General features: G+C 40.9%; 1 protein-coding gene across 3 annotated transcripts in view; it reads right to left on the reverse strand.

The window, feature by feature from the left end:
• Dnah5 (dynein axonemal heavy chain 5) overlaps positions 1–19689 on the reverse strand; it is a 282316-nt gene that overhangs the window by 220699 nt on the left and 41928 nt on the right. The window contains exon 1 of one of the 3 annotated variants that reach the window (XM_048814009.1): positions 14878–15341. The exons of the other annotated variants lie outside the window; for them this stretch is intronic. Coding sequence (XP_048669966.1) covers positions 14878–14934 — 57 coding nt within the window. The 5' untranslated portion in view covers positions 14935–15341. Of the gene's footprint in view, positions 1–14877; positions 15342–19689 lie in introns of those variants that run through there. 3 annotated transcript variants of the gene reach the window in all.

Raw genomic sequence — 19689 nt, forward strand, 5'->3', positions numbered from 1 at the left:
ATGTTCCCCAAATACCATGTTGAACAAGTCCGAGTCACCTGGGGAGACTACATGGATGAGAACCAAGACAATCCAGTCAACAGCCCCCACTGCCCTCCTCACCAGCATGCACCAACTCACCAACATGTGAGTGAGCCATCCTGGCTGTCCCAACCTCGTTGAGCCTACAGATGATGCAATCCAGCCAATGCCAAGAGCAACGGAGCCACCCTGTCCCCACCCCCAGAGTCATGAGAGATGATGGGTGGCTGTCACTGCTTACTTCCCTTAAGTTTTGGCATGGTTTGCTGTGCAGCAACAGTAATGATAAACTTGATAGAGAATTTTCACTGGTTGGACAGAAAGCAAACGGATCTAGACTTGAGAAAAGTATGCCTGACTAGAGACAACTCTTTCCAAAAGCTTGACTATAAAGGAAAAGGGCATAGTTAAAAGGGAATGTAGAGTTAGGGGGAAAAAATTAGGATAAAAAAGAGTTATGGAAAAGTCAAGGACTTCAGAGTGATTGAAAGATCATCGCTATACCTGTGCCATTTACACTCATTTTACACTCATTTCTCTGAACATGAAGGACTGCCCGAGTGACAACTTAGTTGAGGAAGAGGATGGGGCTTGTGGTTAAAAATAATAATAATAATCTACCAATTTTCTTGTATTTTTCTACTAAGGTTGTGACACAAAGTATACATTTCATAAATGTCAAATAGTAGAAAATGTAAATGTATTTTCAAATGTCACTAAAACCAGGAAGATGCCCTGTTGTTTTGAACTGTTTTCTGCCTTGCTGACAGGGGGAAATAAAATTTTCCTCAAAGAGATCTCTAGGATTGTAATAACTGTCTTTAACAGCATGGGAACACAGGGGTCAAGCAGCAACCACACAAAGAGATGGCAAATGCTAAATAGCTAAAAAAGAAATTTTAAAAAAGCAGAAAGCCAGAAGACCCGAGATGTAAAGCAAATGAAGATTTCCAAAGAAGATGGACACTTAACCAAGATTCTCCCATGGCAACATGTCACACCAGGATCCGATTTTATAAGAACCCAAAGGAAGAAAAAAGGATTGGAATGGAGAAAAAGACAGACCTGTCCCTAAAACAGAACACTGATTGCTCTATTTTTACCTAAATGTCATAGTGGGAAAAAATTCCAAAGCAGTTTTATGTATACAAAGAAAATTATCAGCATATTTTCAAAGTAAATGTTTTCAAAAGCTATTTTCAAAAGCATGTTGGTTGAATGTGTTCTTACTTAAACAGATTGTTCTGCCTCCCAAAGACATGTGACACGGAGTCAACCCTGGAGCCATAGAAATGAAAGACCACAACATTTACCAGTCTCAACTTTCATGCCCGACACTAAGGTATCCTAGCACAAGAAGACTTTTTTTGTTTTTCACTACCACAAAATGTCAATCATAGCAAACGAATATTTAGTAATGAGATCAACACACTGTCAATCTATGAACTTAACCCTGCAGCCGCATGCAGTCCAGTGACCAGCTGTCTAAAGCTGGCTTGTCCTGCTGGCCTGTAGAATGTCTAGGACACATGCAGAGTGAAGGTGGAAGGGGATTAAGAAAGCAGGAGGTAAAGTGTATAATGACTTTTTTTTAAGTGACCTATTAAAGTCATTGTGCACTACATGAGCACATAAACTTAGGGGTTAGGGAGGATGGTCAGAAATCTATCCAGTGTCCAGGGAAGTCTAGAACAGTGTTGAAACATGTCTCTAATTTGTGACAAGGTGTGCCCCTAATGACTTGGACTGGAAGAGTGGCTGATATAATTGTTAACAAGGAGTGAGCATAGCTTCCCAGCTATGGCAGTGACCCCCCCACACACACACACACACACAAGAAGCCAATGTCAAGTGGAGTCATTGTTTCTCGTCCTAGCTTAGCCACTAATTGTGAGGTTGCAACTGATATTTAGCTGATCTTGCTGAAGCTGCCTCAACTCCAAGATCAAAAGATCACTGGGTGACCGCTAAAGGACATCAGCTTCTCTGACATGTGAGCTACTTCTCATTGGTCCAAAAGTTAATACAAATTACAGTCTTGAGATTTTAAAATAATGAATCCCAGAGATGAGCCCAGGGCTCTCTGCTTTCAAAAGTTCTGTGACTTTTTCTCAAAACCAATCTACCAATTTAATATTTTAAAAATCCTAATTTTTAATCCTACATAATCAAAGTCCAAGTTTGCATGTTTTTATACACAAACTGTGCATGAACTACACATATGCTCAATCTTTCATTTAGCCTTCACTTTAGGTTGATAATCCCCAACTATTCAGGAGACCTTACAAGAATGGAGATAAAAACCCTCACCAGAAAGATGTTCATAAAGATTATGAGCACACAGACTGGAGATAATACTAAGTCAATCAACATATGGATCAAAATGGCATGGCCAAGGATTTGACCCTGGACATCAAAATTTAGTGAAACACACTTTTGAATAATGATATTTTTACTAATGTTTCAGCTCCCTCCACCTTTATCTTACCTTCTTGGCATGTCTGACCTCTGACCCAGACCCACCGCACAGATCTCACTGGCAGCCAGAAGAAGTGGATGAAGGATGGGGCCATTAAAGCCAAGAACTCCTCTGTGTCTGAACAGGGCCACCCCAGGCCCCAGCCCTCTTGAAAGGCACATTTTGTGCTGTTGGCCTGGTTGCATCGCTAGGTATAGTTCTGCTACTCATCATTTGCTTACTATGCTTTGCTTTAATTGTCACCAAAAAAAACCTGTGTTTATTATCTCTACACAATAACTTTCCCAAGAGCACACAGCTAAATGAGTGGCAGAGCTGGGAATCGAGCCCTCATCTCAAAGACACAGGACATCCAAGGGCAACTAGGAATTTTGAATTCATTCAAACTTGATTTTACATGATTTTTTTTTAATTTAATTTGCACTCAGGGTTATCTCAGGCACTCTTGAAGGAGGCCCTGTGTATTTTACATGGGTTATACAAAGACTTGTGGTTGTAGACTAGAGAGAACGATAATCCATATTCTGAGTTAAACCAGCAGTATTACTCTAGACTTGGTCAGCTTAGACCAGTTAACTTCCCCTTATTCCACTTTCCCCGATTGGGTGAATCTAGACAAATCCATAAACAGAAAGGAAAAATTATTCAAAGTGCATATCCAATGAGATGATTGCTTATTGATGAAATATACATGGCATTTCTTTTTCTTTTTTTTTTTAGAGAGAGAGAGAGAGAATTTTAATATTTATTTTTTAGTTTTCGGCGGACACAACATCTTTGTTTGTATGTGGTGCTGAGGATCGAACCCAGGCCACACGCATGCCAGGCGAGTGCGCTACCGCTTAAGCCACATCCCCAGCCCAATGGCATTTCTTTTTTTAATGCTACCCAAATGGCCCACATTGGTTTAGCTCACCTCTCTGCAAAATAGATAGGTAGGTAGGTAGGTAGGTAGGTAGGTAGATAGATAGATAGATAGATCCTAATCCTTCTTATCTCCTAAGCAGTAAAATAAATAAATAAATAAAATAAAAAATAAAGACCAATGGAGTCTCATCATTTCCAAGAACACCAGAAAACACTAGGGTGTTTTCTATGTTGATTTTGAACAGAAAAGCCTCTGGTAATAATCTTGGTGCTCAGAATATGATACCCTTAAGTATGGCCCTTTGACATGCCAAGTCATTTGAATTAAGGCAGACTGGAAGGCTTCAAGCAGCATCTCTCTGACCTTCTCCTGCCCTTCTGCCTTTCACCCCTCTTTTCCCTCAAAGTGAGCCACAGAAAACCAAATCCCTCTCCCTGAGGTGGGTCCTAAACACCAGAATGCCTCTTCCCCAAAGCAAGCCATAAAAACTAGAAAGGTCACTCTCCCACTTCTTCCTTCTCCCTCAAAGACCCTCTTCCCAGAGGGGTCCTGCCCTTTACCCAGGAGGAAGGAGTGCTGTGCAGAGTCACCTGAGCAGACTGGCCCTGCTGGGTCCCCACTCAGCCTGCTAGCTTTGTCTGATTACGTGCCTGACCCACTGTGCATTCTTCATCAGACGCTAAGCATGAAAGCCATTCCCCGGGTCTGTGGGTTTTTCTGAAGGGTCTGTGTCATATAAAACATAAACTAAATAAATCTGCTATGCGTTTCTCCTGTTAACCTTTCTTTGTCTGTAGGACTCTCGGCCCTGACCCTTACAAGGAGTAAGGAAAGGAGGTGACACCACACCTTTCTGTTCTTACAGTATAGAATCAATGGATCAATGAACCACATAATTCATTTTTATAAGTCATTCTCGAGAAAAGACTGGAACAAATTATTCCAGATCATGTGAGTCTGTGATTGCAAACCAGAGTTTGGTCCATGTGCTCCCAGCTTCTATGCTGTTGTGACCCAAACACCAACAACTCCATGAAATCCAGCCATGACTGTGATTATAACTCTCCCCCAGTTTACAGCAAATATGACCAAACCTTGCTGAGCTGATGTTCCCTTTAAATAGACTGAATCACAGACACGGAGGGAAACAGTTCCCTTGTTCTTAGTCCTCTGCCTTCTGAGAGAGAAAAGGCTCCCTCTGGCTTCCATCTTTCTCCCTGTTGCAGGCTCTGTGATCTGACTCTCAGCCCAGCCTATCCTGCTCTGTAATTGGCTGGGAGAGCCACAATTTAGAAACTCCCTTCTCCTAACTGCTTTTCACAGCTCACCTTCTCTTCCCCCACTTTCCTTTCATTTCTCCAGGTGAAGGGTTGTAGCTGCAGAGGAAGTGCTGCTCCTCCTTGCAGAATCAAGAGCCCTTGAGCAAAGTGGTTTCCAGAAGAGGAGGGGACTCCAGGCTGGTTAATCCTACTCACAGCAGGTGTTTTATTTAAGGAAAGCCATACTCCCGCTCTGTTGCAAAGAGACAGCACTTAAACAGAGAAAGAACCATCAACTTCGTGTCCAAGTCTGAGCTTTGGAACTGTCTATTTTTGCTGGATTTTTCAGGGTCTCTAAATCTCAGTTACCCACTCCTTTATCTGTCATTCTTCATTATTCTTTCCAAGCAAATAAAACATTTTCTCTTTACTATCTATGAGCCAAACCAACCCCAAATTTACAATCTGGGTAATCGCGTCACCACAACCTCTTCTACCCCAACATCCCATCCCAACATCCCAGATTTGGAGTCTATTTTCTGCACATCAAATTTCTTCACCTCAAATGAGACATACTGGACCTCCATATGGCCACTTACTCTCCCCCAACTCCACAGTGGTTTTACCCCAGAATCAGAAACACCTCTCTTGTAGAATTTCAAGGGTTCTCTCTGGCAGCAGGGGCCCTGTAATTCAAGTGACTTTTTCCCAAATGCTTTAAGAATATAAGATGTCAGCACTCACATTATATATTGTAGAGAGGCAAACTTCCCAAACTTCCCTTATTCATACCCAAAGCTGGTTGCTCGTGAGAATCACCTGGAAGCATTAGCCTCCTGATGCCTGAGACTCCCACCCACAAGAAATCCTGTCCTACCTGTCCAGGAGGGGGCCCAGGCACTGATATTTCTCAAAAGCATCCCATGAACTCTAATGTGTAGCCCAGCCTGAGATCATGCTCCAAATGAAGTCATTTCATGAGATAATCATGATTGATTAGCACCACCAGGTTCTCATCTGAAGAAAGAACTTAATAGAGAAGGTCAAGGGCATAAATTTTGGGGTCTTTCTAACTCTAGACCTCTTTATTTTTTTCTCCTTTCTAGAGTTATACAAACACTGAAAGATGGAACATTTCAGCTCCAAACTCCAGAGGGCCAAGAAGAGCTCTTCCCTGCCCACTGTGGAGAATAGTGTCTGGTCCCAAGGAAGCATCCAACAGAGAAGTGGGACAGAAGGGTTTTGTACTTAGAGGCACATTCTGTAGGATGTAATCTGGCATGATTAGGATGTGGGCATCTTTGGTCATTAACTCATTCAGGCTAAGAGTATCCACCTGCCTATTACCAAGAAGTACCTGTTCTCCCCTCACCTCCCAGCTAACTAAACCCCAGAGCCATTCACCTTCCACATTGCCAAGAATATTGTTTTGACGGGCTTTGTGTGAAATGTGTTCACCAGGCCAGACAGGTCTGGGCCTGATTAAGAGGATGCTGAAACCAGTTTGGCTATTTTGCCAAAGAATAGCTGAACTGACAGCCTTTCAGCTTTCAAAAGATATTAAAGAGAAAGGGTTGGCTGTCACCATACACCCCCCTGGAGATAAGGGCTGCCCTCCTGCAGAGTGTCTTAGCAGGGGGAAAAAGTGTGTCCCCCCAGGGAAGTGCTGCATCTCTCCCCCATGGCCTCTACCCACAAGAGAATCACTGTTCACAGAGGATGTGGAGCAACAGCATGCCCTAGCTAAATACATTCAGCATTGACAACCCATACTCCTGCAGCTTCGAGATAACTTTCTCCATTTTAAAACTTGCTTGGCAAATAGGTGAATGTAACACGCAAAAGGACAATCACATATCTTTCAAGTTGTCCCTTTTTCTTGAAGCCAACAAAATCAACCAAACAAAATTATGTATTTCCATTTCATATTAGGGAAGGAAAAAAAAACAGAATCCACAAGTCTGGAATTCATATCCATTGTACACTTGGTACTAAGAGGTCTTCATCTATGAAAAGTATTAAAAAAAAATTGGGGGGGAGGGCAGACATCAGATCTGAACTGTATCGTTGCAAACAAGTGAGTGAATATATGCAGGATGAGTTCAATCTGTTTTATTGAAAATCATTTGGGGGATTTGCTATCCAAGAGAAAGAATATATAGCTTGACCTTTCTAAGCTCACAGAGTTTAGATATATTTGGTTGTTACTGGTAGGTGTTTGTGGATAAAGTCCACTACTATATTACTGCAACCTAATTATAATATAGCATCATGACATAATAGTTTTAGGCCAAGGTTTAAACAAATACTGCCATAGTTTCCATGATAAATAGCTTTAGAATCTTTCTCATTGGTTATTTCAAGTCATAAAGTTACTATTCAATTAATTATCATTATCAGTGTACTAGATAGAACAATGCATTTATATAATATAGTACATTGCAATAATTTTATTACCATCATATGTCAATGGAGTGGAAGAACAAGTATCCTAAAAATATAAATGAAACCTCCAAAAATGCTCTCAAAAGGTAACTTGTGCCAAAAAAGAATCTATTTCACTAATTAGACCCAAGATTTTACAACTGGTTATAATGTTCTAAACTTGATAGTGAAACACAGGAAAAGACTGCAGACATATGAAAAGTTTAATTCATTCAATGATTCCACAAGCATATATTAATGTGTACTGTGTTAAGGGAAGTCTGCTTAAAAACGGAAATCACCACATACAAACGATAAATATGTGAAGTGATAGATATGCTAATTAGCCTGATTTACTCATTCTGAAATGTATACCTGTATCAAAACATTGTTTTGTATCTCAATTAAAATTAAATATCAATTAATTTTAAATAGACAAATGCCATTCCTGCCCTACTAGAACTCACAATCTCTCAAGGAAAAAAAAAAATGTGTCAACTAATGTCCTTACAGTGGTATGATAAGGACTCTATCAAACATAGAAGCAAAGTGCTGAGAGTACAGGGAACAAAGCTCTGGCCTCCTCATGAAAGTCAGGGGAGGCTTCTCAGAGGAGGGGACAGTGCACTTGGTCTTAAAGGATATAGAAGCGCTCCTGGCAAAAAAGTACAGGGTGACCGTTAGTCTTTCGCACTGGGAAGGACACATCACAATCTGGGGTTTAGGAATAAGCCCTCACTCATTAGTGAGCAGATAGTGGAGGACCTAGAAAATACAGAGACAAAAGTCCTACTCTTTTGAGGAAAAACAACAGGTAAGATGGAATCATCTAGGCTGTTGGGGGGAAAAAAAAGATCAGTGATCAAGCCCAGGAGGACGCATGAAGCCCTACCAAAGCTTCCTTTTTCTTCTGACATTAATTGGTAGTGTCTTTGAGGAAGTTCCAAATCCCCCTCTATGCATTTGCATAACAGAAAGCGGCAGAGCAGAATGAGAGAAAAATCTTTGCCACCTGTAACTCAGATAGAGCATTAATCTCCAGTCAAAAAACTTAACACCAAGAAAAACCCAAATAACCCAATCACTTAGTGGGCAAAGGAACTGAACAGACACTTCACGGAAGAAATACAATCAGTCAACAAATACATGAAAAAAAATGTTTAACATCTCTAGCAATTAGAGAGATGCAAGTTAAAACTACACTGAGATTTCATCTCACTCCAGTCAAAATGGCAATTATTAAGATGCCAAGTAGAATCCCAGCCTCTGGGACAGGAGTCCCCTGTGTTTCTCCTCTGTGAGCAAAGCAATAAACCTTCTTTTTCCTTTTTCTCAAAACCATGTCCTTGTTATTGGATTGGCATGGCAGATGAGGACCGAGCTTTCAGCAAGAAATTTGGTGACCCAGATGGGACCTGAAAGCAGCCTCCACTCCAGCTTTCTTGGGCAGGCCTGGCTCTCCAAGAAACCCCACTTCCATGCTGAGGATTCACAGGGCTGGCAAACTTGCTGAGAGCCAGCTGCAAGAGAGTTAGGAGACAGGAGAGTTTGCCTCGGGTGGAACCAGAGGAGCTATTCCTGTGAGTAAAAAAGTAAAGGGAGCTATTCCTGAGGGGCCATCCTAGCAGCTGCTGAACCTCCTTTTGCTTCGGGAAACTCTCGCCCTCTCTCCCAGAACACTATAGGTTGCTCTATCATGGTCCACTTTGAGGAAAAGGAAACTGAACTCAGTCAAGTCACAACATCCTTAGACATCTGGTAAGTCCCCTGGTGTGCATGCCAAAACCTTCAATGCACACCTCCAGTTCGTCTTAGTGGGAACATCTGGTGCCTCTTTCTGGGGACATCTGTGGTGCCACTGGTCTACATCAGTCACAGTTAAGTGGGACTCAAGAACCTAGGGATATTTACTCCCTTCTGGGTTCTCATCAGTTTGTGTTGGCCTTGGGTTTGGGAATTGCCTCTGGTTGTTCGTCTGTGTTTTTGTTTTGTTTGTATCTGTTACTGCCCCTTTTAATACATGGCCAGTCCTGCATTGATCCTATAGGTAGTCTCTTGGGAAAGATCTTTGCTGATCAGTTTCAACGTTCCCATGGTCATGGTTTGGGGGCTCCTCTCTGGTTGTCTTTCTCTCTGTTTCTTTTTTGTACTGTCTTGCAACTGGAGGTTGTCTGTCAGAGGTAAAATAAGTTGAAAGGCCACCTATAGGTATAAACCTGTCTAAGATAATGTTTTACTGTAATGATCTGGCTTTTTGATAGCTTTCAGGATTATTATACAATCTTGTATTCGGAGTTGGTCTGTCAAAGGTAAAGTAAGTGGAACACATTTGTACGTGCAGGTCTATCTGTTTTAAAGGTTCCCATCGGTCTGCCCTGGTTTCAGTGATCCTCTCTTGTCTGTCTGCTGTTTTGTCTGTTCCTGGCCCTTTAGACTGGGCTGAGCTTTGTTGATCTTACCAGTAGTCTCTTGAGCAGAGAGATCTTGGCTGAATGGGCCACCTATAGGTACAAGCCTGTCTAAGAGAAAGACGGTTTACTGTGACACAATCTGGACTTTGAATAATTTTTCTGGATTATGATACAATCTTGACAGTGAGGTTGGTCTGTCAGGGGTGAAGTACGTGAAAGGGAGTCTGTATATACAGGCATTATGCAGTTGCATGATAAGGGGTAAACAGGAACCAGTTTGAAGGTGCCAAAAGGCGCTGCCTCTGGTGTTCAAGGGTAGAAAGACACCAGAAGAAAGGGTTAAAATGATATAGATCTTTTAAACCCAGTGCTGGCACTCCCAACACTGTTTCTCAGCCCGGCCCCAAGAAACGGCAGATCATCTCATGGTGGGTCAAGGACACCAACACTGAACTGGAGGGAAAAATACCAGAAATACAGCCTGGGCTCTAGAAAAATGGCCAAAGAGAAACTGGCCTCTGCCCTGCCTTCCAGTTCCTTTTGCCCTGAAGGGGTGGAGGATGCTAGCCACAAAACTGTGGCAGTAGGTTCCAGCACTGTCAGTTATGACCTCAGGACAGGATTGGGGTTCAGGTCAGGGTTAGTCTCCCCTTTTAAGATCTGACAGGACACCTCATTTGGCCAAGGGATTTTCATCACCGGGGCAGAGCAATCCTTGCTATAACAGTGTCCCATCAAACTAAACGCCTGGGGAGAGTGACAGGATAAACAACTGCACCCTGAAAGGCAAAAGACTGAAACAAAGGTCCACCTGTGTTTTGTAGGCAGCCTCTGCAAAGGGATCTCCAAGGAAGCCTAAAGAAAAGGATGGAAAGGGCCTCCCCCATTGCATGTCAATATACTTAGTATAAGAAAAAGGGCCCAAAAAGCCTCTGGGTACAACTGACAGTGGGAACTCACTTAAAGTTGATGGCATTGTGATAGGTCAGGCTCAAAAGCATCCTGTGCTCCAAGCCCTTGGATGCAACCTGGGAGAAAAAGTATTGAGGCACAGTTTTTGTGTATGCTGGATTGTCCGACCCTCTCCTGAGATGAAACTGTTGTGTGAATTAAATGCACAGGTAACATCCCTAAGGACTATTCCAGAATGTGAATTTAAGAAAGGGCCCAAAACTAGAAAAGATAAAAGAAAGTTATAGGTGTGAAAATATATTTTAGTATAGAAAATTAGAAGGTAAAAGAAATATTTCTGGATGAGAATATATGTTGCCTGGTAAAGTAATACTCTTGTGTTAAAGTCCAAGATGAAAGGGGACAAAACTAAGAATGTAAGCAAGTTGTGTCTAAGTAAGTCACAGAAGGTTTGTGGAAGATAAATCTCAAAAAGTTTGAGTTTGTGATTAAATTGGCTATAATTAGCACAGTCAGTCAAAGTTATTTGAACTTTAAAGTGCTGATATGAAGCAAGGTCTGAAACATTGATCATCTCTTATCTATCACGATAATTTTCTTCCATCTATTAGTTGTTATTACTTAGGGAAAATAAGTCTTAAAGAAATTAGGGCTTGTACCTGTTTTAAAGTCTTTAAAAGATTATTTTGTAACTGATTAAACAACTTATTTTAGGTTTTAACAATATAGTTGACACCCAAAATATATATGACTAGGTATATGTATACATATGAGAGCTATATCTGTCTAAGCCTTGTCTACGTGTTATATAAAAGTTAATAAAATGAAAGTACATGTAATTTTTCTAGTAAAATAACCAATAAGTGCTCTCTGTTATACATTGTTTCTGACATAGAAGAGCCACACTCTCATTTGAAGACCTATCTGTATCTGTTTGCTTTGACTAAGTCAATTTCTGATGATTAACACCGTTTCCTAAATGTATAAGAGATTTAAGGCTATCCTTTGATTTTTGTTAACCCATGAAGACCTGTAATTATTGTTACTGTATACCCTGGATTCTAAATTGTACTTTAAAAGTTAAACTTAGTTAAATGTAAAACTTAGGAGAGCACTTGTTCTCCAAACTCAAATTATGTATAGAAAAAGTCTCAGATTTGTATAGAAAAAACAAATTTGGTTGGTATTCATGCATGTCATTTGATGTTTCAACAGCTGGATAAAGTAATCTGTTGTCAATAAGTTATATATACAATTTTGTGTTATTCCTCACACTGGAATTGAAATTTAAGTGCATTTTTGGAAGATAATAAGGAGAGCCTGATCTGTTTAAAGGTGACATTATAAAATATGGAAGCATTCTGCCACTTTTTTCACAAAAAGAAAGTTAAAATCTCTCAGCCTTTCTTTGATTCATGATGCAAATGCAATGTTGTATTGTTATTTATGAAGAGTCCCACCTCACCTTAGATAAGACTCTGCTTCCCACCATACTCCTTGTTAGAATGACTCCAAAATAGGCTAGACTTCAGCTCATTTAAAGTTATGTCCAAAATATTGATTTTTGTTGTAAAGATTACTATGATCTCAAACAGGGAATCTAATATATAACTAAGTAAAGGTTCAAGATTATAAAAGCCAATATGTTTTTGTTCCATTAATTTCATTTTGTATTTTCCTTGTAAACTTAATAACTGTTGTCTGTTAGTGTTTTGTAGAGGTAGTGCTTCTTTAAAAAAAAAACTGGGTTAATTTGAGATAGTAAACTATCACTATCACCTACAGGACAAGTAGTATATAATGCTAACTTCTAGTATTAATACTGACCCAGATTAACTGCCTGGGATAACTGTAAAATTATAAATAGTGTAGTTATAACTTAAAGTCCCTCTTTAAGACTGGTAAAACTGGCTTGTTAGGTGTTTAAAACCAAAAACTGGAGACCAAAGTCAAGGAAGTAAAAGGGCCAAGAAAAAAGCAGCCAACATTTTGGCTTTGCCCTCTAAGGTCAGCCAGTACCCAGAGAATGATGGGACCCCTTTCTGGACCCTGCAACTCTGGCAAGTCACCTGGTCTGCTGGTCAGGGAGATCAAGAGGACCCTAGAGAACAGGAAACCAACCAGTGCACATTCTACACAGAGGAGGGCCATTGGACAGGGAAATGTCCCTGATGCCTCCAAGAGAAGCCACATATGGTCATCAGGACTCTGACCCATCTTGGCAGATGGCACCACTGGTAGAGGAAAGCTAAAGGATCCAACAGGCTTCACAAACATCCTGAAGATTGATCTCTGATGAATCTCAGCTGACTTTTAAGAGTAGATAGGAAGGAATAAGGTCAGTTTTTACCAACTTGGTCTTAAGTACCTGGCAAGGGAAGCCTAGCCTGAACACAGTCCTACATGGACATTTAAAGAAAACAATGTTGTTGTTGTTTTAATGTAACTTAAGATGTACACTTGTGTCAGCCCTACCAAAAGTAAGTAAAGCTGGAGGCTATAAAGAAAGGGTCCTTATGTGAGAGTGTCTAATAATAATGATCACAAAGGACTCAACATTCACAAGTGTGTCCTGAATTAATTTGAGCCTGATCTCACAGATGTACAAAACTTCCTAACTTCCTACACTGATAAACTCAATCTGTTTTTCACTGATATACTGAATTTGTTTATGCTGAATACCTTTAACTGTCCATGCCCCACCTGATAGAGAACAAGGACTTTGGCTTACTTCCCCTAACTTCACCCTCTTTCTGCAGGAAGCAACTTGGAGATGTCATCACCCATTTTTCCATAGAAATTGAATGCAGAAATTGACAGTGGGGAAATGTAACAGCAGTCCACTTTGAATATATCCCTTGCTGCTCTACCACTACAATTTATTTTTTAAATGAACGTGTTTATTTCTCTTCCTCTCTCCTTGCTCCTCCCCAGTCTCTCTCTTTCCCTAATCTCAGGAGAAACAGGATTACTTTTATTTTCCATTTTAGGTAGACTTAACTGTCCTTGAGTACATACCCAACATAGGAATGAAGTAATCCAGATTTGGGGGATGGTACTGGAAGATCTCAGACTTGACTGTCTCCCAAATTAACAAGTGAATTACAACACATGGGAGGTAGCCATTGAATCACCTCTGTAAAAGCCCCCTTTTTGTGCTGGTGGCAGAATCATAGGTTCTGGGACAGGAGTCCCCTGTGTTTCTCCTTTGCTAGGAAAGCAATAAATCTTCTTTTTCTTTTTTTCAAGAAGAAGAAGAAGACAATGATGATGATGACGACAACAAGTAACAATAAAGGTTGGCAAGGATGTAGGGGAAAAGGTACACTCATACATTCCTGGTGGGACTGTGAATTGATGCAATCACTCTGGAAAGAAGTACAGAGATTACTCGGAAAACTTGAAATGGAACCACCATTGATCAAGTTATCTTGCTCCTTAGTATATACCCAAAGGACTTAAAATCAACATAGTACAATGATGCAGCCATATAAATGTTTATAGCAGCTCAAAATAGCTCACAATAGCTAAGCTATGGAACCAACCTAGGTGCCTTTTAACAGATTAATGGATTAAAAAAATGTGGTATATATACACAATGGAATATTACTCAGCTATAAAGAAAAATAAAAGTATGGCATTTTTCCAGTCAATGGATGGAACTGGACAATATCATGCTAATGAAATAAGCCAATCCCAAAAAAAACCAAAGGCCAAATGTTCTCTCTGATATGCAGATGCTAACACACAATAAGGGGGCGGGGGTTAGGGAAGAATAGAAGCTCATTGGATTAGAAAAATGGGAATGAAGGGAAGGGATGGGGGATGGGAAGAGGAAAGACAGTAGAATGAATCAAACATAACTTTCCTAAGTTTATATATGAATACACAACCAGCATAACTCTACATCAACCACAAGAATGGAAAGTTATCTTCCATGTATATATAATGCATCAAAATACATGCTATTGTCATGTATAACTAAAAAGAACAAATAAAACATTTTTAAAACAAAATTTGAAAGAAAAAAAGAAAGAAAGCAGTGGAGCTGGGCTCTGTGCTAGGGAGGCTCTTTCTGCATTGTGACTTCCAAAGGCACACACCCTTGTATTTCAGGTCTGAGAACTCATTTCTAGGCACATAGAATAGAAATTTGCAGCCTAGAATCTTCCTTAACTATCCCTAATTACCAACAAAATTTACTGGTTTAAAAAAATGTAAAGTTCCCAAACCACCCTGAGTGTGCTTTTTACCCCTGACAAGCATCTTCCCAAAAGGCCATGAATTTCTACACCTCACTATGGCAACTTGCTGAAAAGCCAATGGACACAAAGCTTTTTTTAAATTTTTAAATAGCAACATGTACCCTTATGTACCATGTAGAAATTACTAAGAAAACATGCTTTTCAAAAATTCATCAGTGTATAACTTTGACATTTTTTAGGTCTTTCTCTCCCCAATTTTGAGAAGTGCTGATGCAAAATTACAAATAGAGTTCCTTACCGTTAAAACACGGCTGACACTCTGCTTCCAGAGCTGTCTCCTACCGATCCTAAACATCACAGAAATCTGTACAGCTTACGACCTGGCCAGAACCAGCCCTTCCAGAATGGTCTTCTAACTCCTGGAAAACCTACGCATCACCCAACTGGCGCTCAGATGAAAAGTCCCCTGGAGGGTCAGACGTCACTCGTGCCCTTCTCATTCACGTGTCATATTGACCACACTCACACTATTACAAGTCCACCTATACTGTTCAGATTTTCCTTCTAGAGTCTGCCCTTGGGTCTCTCCTGTGTTCCAAAGCCTCGGGTCACCAGGGTAGTGCTGTTTATGTACTATACCGGTTAGCCATGCCTCTTAATCATGTTTATCAGCCAATCGATGCACTGCAACTGCTCAGTTGCACTGCAACTTCTGATGTTTGTTTAATTCTATACACTACCCAACAATAAGCTGGAAGTCAACAGAGATATTGAAATAACTTCTTTGATCAGTGAGTGAGAAACTTTAAACCATATCAAAAGAGGAAGCCAAGAAGCCACAGCTCTCAATATATTGCTCAAGTCAAGAAATTCAGTCTTACTTTGTCTAAACAACTTTGTGTGCACAATTAACTGCCAGCATTGTGACTAATTGTGACTAATTGCCAGATAGGCTAATCGTGACCCAGAGGAGCCATTTTCTCCCCTGTAAAGAACAAGCAGCCTATCTCATATGCAAATTGCAAACGATGTCCATAAATTACTTGTGCTCACAGGTTGAACGCCCACATAAACCAAGGTAATTTATTCTCTGTTGCTAAACATCTTGATCACCCTCACTTGCAAAGATATGATAAGGAAACATAGCCGAGTACTTTGCAAAGAGATCTCTCACCTAAGATCTCTCTCAGCAAGATGTAGAAAAGGCAAGACATTTAAGGCTGGGATTGTAGATCCCAGGATCTAGTCCTTGGAATTCAAGATGTAACAACTCAAAGCCTGTCAGGTCATCCAAGGAAACTGGGGGCTTGTGCTGCTAATATCCTGCTATTCGACATCACAACAGAGAAATGAACTGGCAGTAGTAGACAGATTAAAGGGAGAGAAGGTGTTCAAGTTCATTACATGCACAGGGCTTCTCAGGAAGGACAGAGCACCTGATACCTCAGTGAGATTTAGAACTTTATATTCCCTCTTCTTAGGGGAGATGGAAGGGAGGATGTAGACAATTTTAGAAGGGGAATAAATGGTTTTTAGGGGAGAAGAATGGACCCAAATAACAGATGATGGCCTGGGACAAAATTCCTCTCGAGTCTGAGTGTGGCATCAGGGATAGACTTTCTTCGGGTCCTGAGCATCAGTCTCCAAGGTTGAAGGGATACAGAGAAGGCATTTACAACAACTGATTATTTTCTGGAGGCAGATAAAGGAACTTAGAGAAAACCTCCCCTGCATTAGCCACTCCCCACGTACTCTCAGGTTGAAGTACACATTTCGGGATATCATCTTCTGAGCCCCAACATGAAAATATTTTTTTCTGGTGCCGGGGCTTGTGCACACTAAGTTCAAGCTGTACCATTGAGATACTCCCCAGCCCCAAGATATTTTTTTTTTTAAACCAACTTCTGTGGGTTGATGAGCAGCTATATTCTAATTATGAATGGTAAAAAGGAGTATCTAGGCCTCTCCTCTAGGCAGGCTGAAAAGGCCCCAGGGAATGGCAGAAGGATCTACTTCTCCCTGCTCAGCATGTCAGATCAGCCCCAGGAATCCTGTGTCCACCCGAGACCTCGGGACAGACGTTCAATTCATTACCTCAGTGCTTCTCTGGCGTTAGTTACATTTAGATTGCTGCTTCCCCCACAGCCTGTTGGGTACCACCCTCGTTTCAGCAGCAGCTCATTTACAAGGTGTCTCTTGGGGAGAGTTACTTTCTGGGAAGATTTCCACACATGGCTGATGGCATTTCATTTGATGTTTGGCAGGCTTAGCCATGACTCTCTTGAGGTTTTCCCAACAGACTGCAAATCTTCCAGCCTTTGTGGCTGAATCCCTCTAGGCAAGATAGAGGCAGTGGATGCCTTCAGGGATCTTCTTGGGGGTCTTGAAGTTCATTACGTGCACAGGGCTTCTCAGGAAGGACAGCTCACTGAGAGCCTGCATTAAGCAGCAGGAACAAAGCAAAGCGTGACTCTAATCTACAATTGAGCACCTACCCTCCGTTTCTGGAAAGACAGCCCATTTCTATTGCTTGGAGATTGTCAAGCATTGCTCAGTAGGAGAGTTAGGAAGGGTTTTCCACCAGGCAGCAGCTCCAGTTGGCAGAGCTCTGTGACAGGAGCTCAGATGCTGGGGAGCTCTCCAGCCCCAGCCACATGGACAACGTGCCCATCCAGGGCGAGCATGTGGCCGTGCACAATCCACAAACAACCCAGGCATGCTGGCAAAGTCAGAGTGAACAATGCACCTTGCACAGGCAGGAGACTTCATCCAGAAATCCACATACCTTTAGGGAAAGTCTGAAGCTCCACTTGGACCTGGTTGTGAGTGCTTTTTATGGGACCAGGTACAGTACACTACAAATAAAAAAAGCTAATAAAAACAGGCATCAAAATATTAATTGTAAGATGGAAAATTATTTTAGGCAACTCTCAGAAAAAAAAATAAAATGCTGCTGCATTACTTGAATACATCAATTTTAAGATGCATTCTGACTTCATGGGTATGAAAATATGGAAGAAGTACATCTCAGAATCAATGAAAAAATGGTCATTCCTACCTTCATTGGGAGTAGATAACAAGCAAATAGCATATAAATAAATGTGTGACTTTAAATAAAATATAATTTAAAATTGTGGAAAGTGTCATTATAAAATAAAAGAAGATGTAAGCTTTACTTAGGCCTCTGTTTTGGAATTATTGATGTTTTATGCTTATATTCCAAAGTGAACTCATCTCTACAGAGTCATGTGCTTTGGGCCTTGAAACCCAGTGTGTACAACCTATCCCATGTGGCATAATAGAAAAGGGCAACTTTAGGGTCAGACAGATGGATTAAATCCCAGCTCTGTCTCTTCTAGCTGTGTGACATCAGAGCCTCTGTTTCCTAAGTTATATGTCAGAAATAAAACTACCTAACAGACTGGTAATGAATATTTCTAACACCTGTGGATCCTTATAGGCATCTAATAAACAAAAGATATAACCATATTTTTAATTCGCAAAAGAGTTATAGCTCTGATTAGAGACAAGATCAGAGTAGGGTACAAATTCCCAAGGGACGGTCTTTAACAATATGCCAATTCTAGTCTAGAGCTGTTCAGAAGTCTTGCTCTTGATTTCTGACTATGTCCCAAGGAAAGAGCGGCCCAGGTTTCATCAGTTCCTATCTACACATTTTTCATGAGTTTCCATCTCTAACAACATCTTACTAAAGCCCAACAGAATCAACCATTCATCAGTTTAATGCCTTGTAAACAAGGACACAAGGGATTGCATATAAAAATGGCAAATAAGTGGGAGAAGCTTGCCATGTTTCAGCCATTCTGAACTATACATTTTTTTCTACTTTTTGCCACATTGAAATAGGGTGCCTCTTCTCTCAGCATAGTCACTGTTAGTCAGGCAACAGACACGACATGTGTCATTGCCAGCACTTGTCAGACCCAGCTGTCACCCCCTGTGGCACAACAGAGCCACTGTAGCACCCTGGTTTAGACAGTCAACAAGCACAACAAGTCCATTTGAGGAAGGAATATGTGTCCTGGTTGTTTTCTAAAAGTCTGAACTGACACCTTCCAGAAAAATCCAGAACACTCCAGCATTGCAACTGGCAGGATGGCATCAGTGAGCTGGAAGGAAATCCCTGAGAGTCAGGCCCTAAATGCAAAGAAGTTTTCAAAATTTCTAAACAAATTCATTGCATTTATCTTTGGATGGATGCACAGGAGTGATGTATTATTTTTTAAATCTATGTTTAAATTTAAAAGAGCTTTTTCAGTTGAAGTCAAATAAAATTCTAAGAAAGCAATGCACACTAGTTTAATCAACAGCAGTTTCTCTTAGTGGTGAACTGCACCGTGGTGTATCTTTCATCTGATGATGGCTTAGGTCAGATGAAATACAGTTTTATGAGCCCTGTGATCAAAGAAAACTTCTAAAAGATAGAATTTCAGGCAAGACTTGAAGAAAGGCAAGATTCAAAAAGGTAGAGCATAATAACCTACGTGAAAAATCAGCCCCAAGCTTGGAGTTTGGAATTCAAGAGAGGTTGTCTCATACTGCACTTTTGAGGGAAAATGATTGATTAATCTGAAAGGTACCTGGAGGTTGAATGTGAGTGTCAACTGAAGGTAGCAGCATTTGTGGGCATTAGGAAATCATCACAGGATAAATCGATGGAAGTTTTGATCAGGAAGTTTACATCGGTAGCTGGGAGCAAGGACGATTGGAGTGGGAAGAGAGAAAGGCTCTATGCTGGGCATGAGAAAGAAGTGAGCCAGTCGAGGGGTAGAGCAGTGGCCACTCAAACCACCCCAAAAATGAGCAAGTGAACAAATTGAGCCAAGTGAGCCATTTGACTAAGCTACTCCTACATAGAGACCTTTTGCTCTTTCCTTTTTGAAAACATGAAGCCTACTATGATTAACCACAAGACCCAAAACATCCAGTATCTTTTTCTTTATTCTACCATAATTTGAAAAATGCATAATAAAAGGAAAATGAGCTGGTCACAGTGGTGCACGCCTGTAATCCCAACAGCTTGGGAGGCTGAGACAGGAGGATGGAGAATTCAAAGCCAGCCTCAGTAAAAGCAAGGTGCTACCCACTC

This window comes from Marmota marmota, unplaced genomic scaffold (genome assembly GCF_001458135.2).
Source record: "Marmota marmota marmota unplaced genomic scaffold, marMar, whole genome shotgun sequence".
In the NCBI taxonomy this organism is placed as follows: domain Eukaryota; kingdom Metazoa; phylum Chordata; class Mammalia; order Rodentia; family Sciuridae; genus Marmota; species Marmota marmota.